The sequence below is a fragment of the Labeo rohita genome, chromosome 14 (assembly GCF_022985175.1).
Source record: "Labeo rohita strain BAU-BD-2019 chromosome 14, IGBB_LRoh.1.0, whole genome shotgun sequence".
NCBI lineage: Eukaryota > Metazoa > Chordata > Actinopteri > Cypriniformes > Cyprinidae > Labeo > Labeo rohita.
In genome coordinates, this window is record NC_066882.1 from 13,477,052 (window position 1) to 13,486,954 (window position 9,903).

At 39.3% G+C, this 9,903-nt stretch overlaps 1 protein-coding gene across 8 annotated transcripts in view; it reads left to right on the forward strand.

The window, feature by feature from the left end:
* diaph2 (diaphanous-related formin 2) overlaps nucleotides 1-3,956 on the forward strand; it is a 494,681-nt gene extending 490,725 nt beyond the window's left edge. For all 8 annotated transcript variants that reach the window (XM_051128238.1, XM_051128239.1, XM_051128240.1 and 5 more), the window contains one exon: nucleotides 1,091-3,956. In XM_051128238.1, coding sequence (XP_050984195.1) covers nucleotides 1,091-1,155 — 65 coding nt within the window. In that variant the 3' untranslated portion in view covers nucleotides 1,156-3,956. The remainder of the gene's footprint in view (nucleotides 1-1,090) is intronic.
* The last annotated feature ends 5,947 nt before the right edge of the window (nucleotides 3,957-9,903 follow it).

Sequence of the window (9,903 nt, forward strand, 5' to 3'; positions counted from 1 at the left end):
ACTGAGCTTCCGCCTGCATTGTAACAATAGTAATAAAAAAATAAAACAACAACAACTTGGCCACAGTGACTGTGTTTTATTTCACCTTCGTCTTGTTACAAAAAATTCTTTGCCCAGACAAAGCCATATAACAGCCTTTTCAAAATGATTTCTAGCTTGTTTTCTCATTGGCCCCCGTGACTGACCTTGGCAAACGAGCTGGGCTTCAATTTCGTTTGAAGTATGAATCCACCTTTACTGTGGTGCCCACTTGCTCCTAACTCATTACCTGACATGATGAATGGGTCCTGTTCCATTAAACTATGCCCAGCCCATGGTGGCATAGGCACCTGGCACTGAGTAATGGCAGTTGCACGGGTAGACCTGCCAGGGTTGGTAGGAAAGGTGTGGCGGCTTAAGCATGGAGTTGGCTCTCCGATCTGCAGGGGAAAGAGGAAGGTTGTCCACTCCACCTGCCACATGGCCCCCACCCAGCCTCTCGCTACACCATGTTTGGAGTGGAAAGGGCCTTTTGTGTGATCCCATAATGGGCTGGCCTCAGTTGCCAAGTTCAGCTAGCACATTTAGTACTCGCCTCCATCATATTCCTACTGGCCTAGTTTCAAAAAAAGAATCCGCTTAAAACAGAGAATTCCATAGATTTAACTTTAAAGGTATAGTTCACCCAAAAATTACAATTCTGTCATCATGGAACACAAAAATGGTGACAGAATTTCATTTTCGGATGAGTTGTCTCTTTAAATGCTACCCAGACCTCCTACGGACGTTAAGATAAGTACGTGCAGCTGCGTACGCACTGTTTTGTCCTTGTGTATGGAAGCGTCCCATCAAGTGTCACTTCTCCAGGCTGTGTTGTTATAGGTGGAGGATCTCTCGAGCACAAGACTGGAGCCAGGAGCTCAATGGTGTTACTATGACACCAGACACGAAGCAGCTGACTCCAGACCATCTTATGTTGCTCTCTTTTTAATCCGTTGCCTTTGTTGTGTCTAATGTTGCTCCCTGTCTTCTTTCTAACTATTAACTGAACTCTCCTGTCTGTTGTGAATGTGAACACACCTAACTGTTCTTCTTCCTTCTCTTCGAACAGACAACCGTCGCACTGGTTTGGAAAGATCCCGTTCGCGCCACAATGCAAACCCTATGGTCCGATGATCGCTTGCCGGCTAAGGACGTTCGCCAAGTGCCAAAGACCCAAGAGTGGGGACAACACTGAGGAGGGCTGAAGAGGAATGGAGAGAGAGCCCTTCGGCATTCACATACATACACACCTACACGTACATGCATACAGAACGCAGACCGAACCTCAAGACGTGCGTCAAAGCTCCAGACACTTCATCACAGGATCACTTGACCCTCTGAAGCCTTATATACTACATGCTCTTTGTGCTTTGGGCCTATTCAATTTGCCGGTTTGTTTGTTTGTTATTTTCATGATTACGGCGGCTCTGTTTATATCTCAGCGCATCTCACGAAGCTAACTCCCCTGATCTGGCTCACGTCCACCTCGCTATCTGCAAACAATCAATGATTGGCTGCGGTTTGATCTCTCGCTGTTGGATTTTTCAAAACGCTCTTGTTGACAAAAGGCCAAAAGCACCATAAAGGACTGCGTGATTCTGTATGCATATCAGCAAAAGGACTTTATTTGGGGTGCTGATTGAACAAAACCTTGACTGATTCTACCTGCCCCTTTAGTAAAACAATTCCCACCATCAGCCATTTAATCTCTGATCACCACCTTTCAAGACATTACAGATCCTATATATGTAGCGACATGGAAAAAGCTGCTGATATTAGCTTCAGTGCTACCGTGTGTACACATTTGTGCTGTGTAAGAGCTGCCGGTGCCACAAGGTACCTGAGGTGGTTGAAAGATATTGCTCTTTATCTACGGTAAACACTTCAAGCATTCGTAGACGTTTCTCTTGCAGAGTCAAAGGTTTTATTAAGTGAATCTGCAGGTATGTGAAACAAAGAGATGCCATTCATTTCGCTTTTCAAACATGTCACAGGTTTTCTTCGTGATTTCTTTGTAAGTCACTGTGCTTTTAGCTTTTAGCCCTCTCGTAGAAGAGTATTTTAGTGAACTGTAGCTTAGTGTTTTTTCGAGATCGACTGGTCATCTCTTAAGAGCTCTCTCTTACTGACCTACCGCATTTACCTCGCCATCTCAGTCTGATGTTTGAAAACTGTCCAAAACATTACAAAGAACAGTATTTATCAAATGTAGTATCAAAGTTCATCTTTCACAATTTGCAAAATATGTATTTATTCACAGTTTTGGCCCGGAGCCTTTTACGTGTGAACGTTAACCCTATCCTAGTGAGGAGTCCTGTTACAGCCTTAGACGTGACAGTGAGGCGGTGTTCACAACATGGTGGCTGTTTTCTTGTGAAAACCATTAGTGAAATCTTTCCACCACGTCCCCTTACTCTTGTGGCCTGAGTAGTCATTTTCCGTAATGTTTTCTGCCCCCCACGTCCATAACACCGCAGGCAACAGAATGTAAGACAGTGACTGGAGTCACGCCGACTCACATACTGGTACGTGCCACACTGAAACTTCAGCATTTGAGGAAAAATGAAGGGAAACTGTTAAGTTTGAACACCCAATGCAAGCGCAGTACTGTTAAACAAACCACCGTTAGTCAGGCTTTCTCCTCACACTGTGTGTTTGTCATACGCTCTCTCAGGAGAGAGAGAAAAGGTCGAGATGCAGCGAATCGCAATCCATTGATTTGCTTTTCTAATTAAAACTGCCCTTTGAATGGTTTCCAACACCACACAACAGAAGCTGCGCTCGGCTCTCATGGCTCTCACTATCGGTTATTTTAAACTCATGTTAATGGTAATTACAGCATCCACACACTGTCAGTGCAGACACCTCCGACATGCATTGTTATTTCCCAGTCAGGCTCCAGTTACATATTTTGTGTGACTGGCAGAGTCGCTGGCACCAGATTTTTTTAAGAATCGGTTTTGATAAACGTGCCAAACTTTTATGAGGGGAAAAAAGTTGCTGTACTGAGATTTCATCTGATGATTATGAGAATGAATGAAGCATGGAGGATTTTCATTTAAATCACACTAATATGTGATGAATCACATACGCAAGACTGAAACTAGCAGCAGTGCAGCCATTCAGACTCTGTTATAGGTCTTAGGGATGTTGTCGTTTTTACAACGCTAATGTCAAATGTTTATGAAATATTCTTCGAAACTGTGTAATTTATAGATTTCTTTTTCCTCTTTCCTAAGAAAACGTCATTTTATACCAGTGACCTTCCCCTCCATCTGTGATAATGGTTGTGTATCGCTGTAGCCTAATATATATGTGTCGTGTATTTGATAGAGAATGTGTCCTAATGCAGGTTAGAGTCTCCAGATGACTGACTGTGTAACATTTTAAGTCAGATCCAATATTTTAATTGGATGTTAGGCAGAGACCAGAAGCAGGCAAGAAAATATTAAGATACCAGTGCCAATTTGGGTCCTCTGCTGTCTCATTTATTCACATTTGTTCGATATTCTCAGTTCAGATTGTATGATGGTGCACTTTAACTTGTTAAGTATAGACCTGGAGCAATCTTTTAATTTGTGATTTCTTTGCATATCATTGCCAAAATAGACTGCTTGCATGTAGGGTAACCGTTCCTGACAAGCGATTCAATCTCCATTCTCTCCAAAGTCTCCTCTAGTTCTCTCTTATTCCCTTACATTGTAATTGGCGCTTGGAACAAGATCAAAGTTAAATGGGTGAGAACAACTTCAACTGTCTCAGGACATTGTTTTATTTTTTAGGTAATGTAAGACTCCATAGCCCTGCCTTTTTTTGTTTTTTCTTTTTCCTTGACATTGTGTTTATTGTCTTATAAGCAATTTATATTTGTAACATCTTTTAAGTTTATTTTTATCTGTGACTAAAAAAAAAAAAAAAAAAAGTGAAAATGGTTATGCACACTGTACCGGAGTATGTAACAGAATATCATACTAAATAATAACCACTTTCTCCAAAAAAAAGAAAAAAAAAATCAAGTGTCTCTTTTTTGAGTGTTATTTCCATAATGAGTTATGAATTATGCTTTCTCTCGATGCAGACTCACGCTGTGTCCTAACCAGCCCCTAAAGCACTAAACGCTTTCTCTGTCTAAAAAAAAACTGAATGGTTTTGTCCTAACTTACTCAGACATTCAACCAAGACACTCGGTCAGTCAGATGACTTTGATAGACTTGTATAGACAAGAGCAGATGACTCGTCAGGTGAACAGTCAATAAAGATCCAGTCTGTCAATTTTCATTTCTTGTGGTGGAATAGAAAATACAAGCAGAGGATAGATATGAAATACAGATACTTTAACATGAAGAACTGAAACTGCAATGTACTATTTCATTCTACCAACATCCTTTCCTATCCATTTTTAGTTGAATAATTGATTAAAAGATATGATTAAAACTGTATATTCTATACAAAGATCGAACTGCCAGAGTGTGGGCCATTCACACATTATTCATATACATAAAAAATGACGTTAGAGTTACTAGACTAACATTTTAGTCTATTAACTTTGGTGCCTGACTCTAAAAATTGTAGCCGCCGTCACACTGAGTTTGACATTTCATCAATAATTGATTCTGTGCAGAACGTACTGATTGTGCTAGGTAGATCCACCCACAGTAAAATCTCACTAGTGTAAATGGATACTGTATATTAAAAATTTAATATGTTCTGACTGTACTCACACTGTGCAGAATATTCATTTTCAAAACACTCTTGAAAAATCTTTATAGTGGAAAAAATGTTTTTGACACACGCACAAAAAAATGTTCTTTGAAGAACTATTAACTGAAAGATTCTACTGGGAACTAATGGTTTTGGCATTGTTGTTAAAACCCCCTTTTGGTACATTTATTTTTAAGAGTGTAAAATCAGATTAATTATGGTGTGTGCACACCAAAATCAAAACAAATATTCTCATCGCTTTATCACTCTAGATTACTTGCAGAATTTTTTTTTGTGTGTGTGTGTGTGTGTGTGTGTGTCATGCGCGAATAAAATCATCACATAATAGACCGATTCTGTGTTTGCAAACAGTGATAACGTTTTTGTGGGCGGAGCTTATCCGATGGTAGAAAATGATTTGAGTTTAGATTTCAAAATTCTGACTTTATTCTCACTATTCTGAGATTATATCTCATAATTTTGATAAGAAACATCAACTCGTCATTCTCTTTCCCCCTTCGGCTGAGAATCATGAGTTTTTTCCTCAGAATTGACAAACTTGTTAAATTGAAGGAAGTCAGAATTGGGAGATTAAAATTGGTAAATGTTAAATAGGTTTAAGTATTTTTTCATGCTGTAACTGTAGGGCTAATGCAATATGTACCCTATGAACTGCATATTCTTTTATGCTTCCCTTTTATGCTTTAAAAGTAATCATAGCAGCTATTAGTCTGTCCATTGAAACATCTGTGTTTAGCTTCAAATGGTGTCTTTGACGACAGTATTTTTAAAAAATTATTTGCTTTCTGATTCTGACATCCAAAGTCACAACGATATATTTTTCTCCTATTCTGTGGATTTTTCTTCCACTTGTTAGACTGCCATTGTTTTTCTGCCACCACAATGCGTGCAGCTGCAGGTGACGTAACTGTGACATCTACTCCAAATTGGTCTATGCTTTCCTCCATTTTCTGATACAAACGGAAATGTCAATAAGCTCTTTGCTGATTGTATTGTGCGACAACGTGTCATGCAAATTTTCTGCTCGAGTTGAAATGTTTTTGCTGCATTCTGAACAACTCTTTTTCCAACCTCCTACTTGGAAATAACATCTTGAACGGCACTTGAAGTGGACCTCCGAACTCGGGGCAGATCGATCAACCCTGAATTCAGCCAGACGCATCATTGACGTCACTGCTTCAAAGGAGCATAGTGTGGAGTGGAGCAACCTTGTGTCAAATTTAAAACCATTACACATTAGCTTTATAAAACAGTATATTTTTTTTCTTTTTGTCAGCTGTTTTCAACACGTACGGTAGCATTTCATGTTTTAGCATTTTACATTTCAACTCGGATGTTCCCACTTCCGACCTGGTGGTTCAGGCTAAGGGATACAGCTGTGGCTACTGGGCATGCGCACATCAATCTAACGTTATTTTTGTCACACTGTACATCAGTAAAACTGTTTTTGTATTATAGTAAGGGCTAAGTTTAGGTTTGGGGTATGTGTAGGCGTTAATAAAAAACAATCTAATAGGTAGAACAATTAATTTCATTGTTAGTTTCCGACTGGCACGTAGCATTAACAGGTGCGTTCTGCACCTGCATGAGAGGAATTAGCAACAGCGTTTAAAAGGAGAAACCAAAACAAGTATATACGAGCTATACGCAGATATGCAAAACGTAAACAAAGCAGCGCTTGATTACTATTTTGAATGTTAAATGTTAAGGTGACCAGATTTTTTAGATGGAAATCATGGATAGTTTCTAGTTCAGTGGTCAAAATATCACTAAAATCTCAAGTGTGGTTGCCTAACAATTAAAAAACGGGGACAAAATGTTTTGTTTTTTTAATTGTTGTGGGTTCCATCTATCATAATTGATAATTACTTACCATAGTTTTTTTTTTTTATACAATAGTAACTACTGCAAATAGCAAACATATCAAAACAGTAGTATTATAACAAAATTATGGCTTTAGAAAAACATTAAAAATAAAATAATAAATATGAGAACATATGATAAATAAAACTGTATTTAACAAATACGTTATTTTCAAGCTGTGTTTAACATTTTCACAACTATGAGTACAATAATTACAACTTTATGTTTATGTATTTTATGTTTATGCTTTTGGAAATTGATCTTTTCTAATCAGGCTTATTATTTTGCATTTTAGGCTCATTTTGAACACGTATGTGCTTTCTGCAAATATAATTGTGTGAGTGTAACAGTCCTCACTACAGGCAAACGTGCGATAAAAGGTATCTTTTCCATGTTTTTTCCTAACTAGCTGCAACGGCAAAACGCGAAATTTCGATTTGAGAAACGGAACAACAACATACAAACTATGACGATTAAATCAGGTACTGTTTATGTGCTTTATTCAATGTTAAAAGTGTCTAATGTGAGTTTGAATATCATTTGCGTGACATTTATAGCCATACTGAAAGCAACAATAGATAATTTACCTCAGATCTTGAAAATAAATTTAAGCACCCTGGTGAAAAAAAACAGCATATGCTGGTAGGTATGTTTTGATGCTGGTTTAAGCTGATCCTTTGACCGCAGTAAAGATAGTTTGCGGTTTGATATTCGGATTTCTTTTGGCTATAAATTCACAACGCGCTGTCATAAACATGCAAATAATCCCGAATGTGGTTCTCCATGATTTGTGAATTCTGGTGATGATGTGCCTTTTAGCCAAAATTTTATTTTATTTTTTCGACTCTTAATTTTATAATGCTTATAGCTCCGAAAGTTGGAAACTTAGCAGACTGAAACCAGTGTCATGTGAACCAGCTTGATCTGTGAATTTTTTCACAGCAAAGCTCTTGTCCGTAACGCCCTTGGTAAGTCCGCTATAGTAAGGGATGTGAAAAATATGCGCTCTTCATGTTTAACGTATTTTGCCATTAAACACGCAGACTGCTCAAATTTCAGTACTGGTCAAATGTCAGTACTGGTCAGTTGGCCCTTCCCTAAATCACTAACATCACTATTCTGATCTGTGAAAACTTTCACAGTTCAGTACTGGTCAGCTGACCCTTCCCCGAGTCACTAACATCACTATTCTGATCTGTGAAAAAATTCACAGTTCAGTACTGGTCAGCTGACCCTTCCCCTGGTCACTAACATCACTATTTTGATCTGTGAAAACTTTCACAGGTTAGTACTGGTCAGCTGACCCTTCCCCGAGTCACTAACATCACTATTCTGATCTGTGAAAAATTTCACAGTTCAGTACTGGTCAGCTGACCCTTCCCCGGGTCACTAACATCACTATTTTGATCTGTGAACACTTTCACAGGTTAGTACTGGTCAGCTGACCCTTCCCCGAGTCACTAACATCACTATTCTGATCTGTGAAAAATTTCACAGTTCAGTACTGGTCAGCTGACCCTTCCCCGGGTCACTAACATCACTATTTTGATCTGTGAAAACTTTCACAGGTTAGTACTGGTCAGCTGACCCTTCCCTGAGTCATATTAATCACTATTCTGAACTGTGAAAACTTTCACAGTTCAGTACTGGTCAGCTGACCCTTCCTTGAGTCATATTAATCACTATTCTGAACTGTGAAAACTTTCACAGTTCAGTACTGGTCAGCTGACCCTTCCCTGAGTCATATTAATCACTATTCTGAAGTGTGAAAACTTTCACAGTTCAGTACTGGTCAGCTGACCCTTCCCTGCATCATATTAATCACTATTCTGATCTGTGAAAAATTTCACAGTTCCCTACTGGTCAGCTGACCCTTCCCTGGGTCACTAACATCACTATTTTGATCTGTGAAAACTTTCACAGTTCAGTACTGGTCAGCTGACCCTTCCCTGAGTCATATTAATCACTATTCTGAACTGTGAAAACTTTCACAGTTCAGTACTGGTCAGCTGACCCTTCCTTGAGTCATATTAATCACTATTCTGATCTGTGAAACCTTTCACAGTTCAGTACTGGTCAGCTGACCCTTTCCTGAGTCACTAACATCACTATTCTGGTTTGTGAAAACTTTCACAGTTCAGTACTGGTCAGCTGACCCTTCCTTGAGTCATGTATATCACTATTCTGATCTGTGAAAACTTTCACAGTTCAGTATTGGTCAGATGACCCTTTCCTGGGTCACTAACATCACTATTCTGATCTGTGAAAACCTTCACAGGTCAGTACTGGTCAACTGACCCTTCCGTGAGTCACGTACATCTCTATTCTGATCTGTGAAAACTTTCACAGTTCAGTACTGGTCAGCTGACCATTTCCTGATTCATGTACATCACTATTCTGACCCAAATTGAACTGTGAATTTTTTCACAGATTAAAATAGTGATGTTACTGACTCAGGGAATGTTCAGCTGACCAGTACTGACCTGTGAAAATGTTCACAGTTCAGAACAGTGATGTTAGTGACCCAGGAAAGAGTCAGCTGACCAATACTGACCTGTGAAAGTTTCACAGATCAGAATAGTGATGTTAGTGACTCAGGAAAGGGCCAGCTAACCAGTACTGACCTGTGAACATTTTCACAGATCAGAATAGTGATGTTAGTGATTTAGGGAAGGGCCAGCTGGCCAGTACTGACCTGTGAACATTTTCACAGATCAGAAAAGTGATGTTAGTGACTCACGGAAGGGTCAGCTGACCAATACTGAACTGTGAAAGTTTCACAGATCAGAATAGTGATTTACATGAATCAGGGAAGGGTCAGCTGACCAGTACTGAACTGTGAAAGGTTTCACAGATCAGAATAGTGATTAATATGACTCAGGAAAGGGTCAGCTGACCAGTACTGAACTGTGAAAGTTTTCACAGATCAGAATAGTGATGTTAGTGACTTAGGGAAGCGTCAGCTGACCAGTACTGACCTGTGAAAGTTTTCACAGATCAGAATAGTGATGTTAGTGACCCAGGAAAGGGTCAGCTGACCAGTACTGAACTGTGAAAGTTTTCACAGATCAGAATAGTGATGTTAGTGACTTAGGGAAGCGTCAGCTGACCAGTACTGACCTGTGAAAGTTTTCACAGATCAGAATAGTGATGTTAGTGACCCAGGAAAGGGTCAGCTGACCAATACTGAACTGTGAAAGTTTTCACAGATCAGAATAGTGATGTTAGTGACTTAGGGAAGGGTCAGCTGACCAGTACTGAACTGTGAAAGTTTTCACAGATCAGAATAGTGATGTT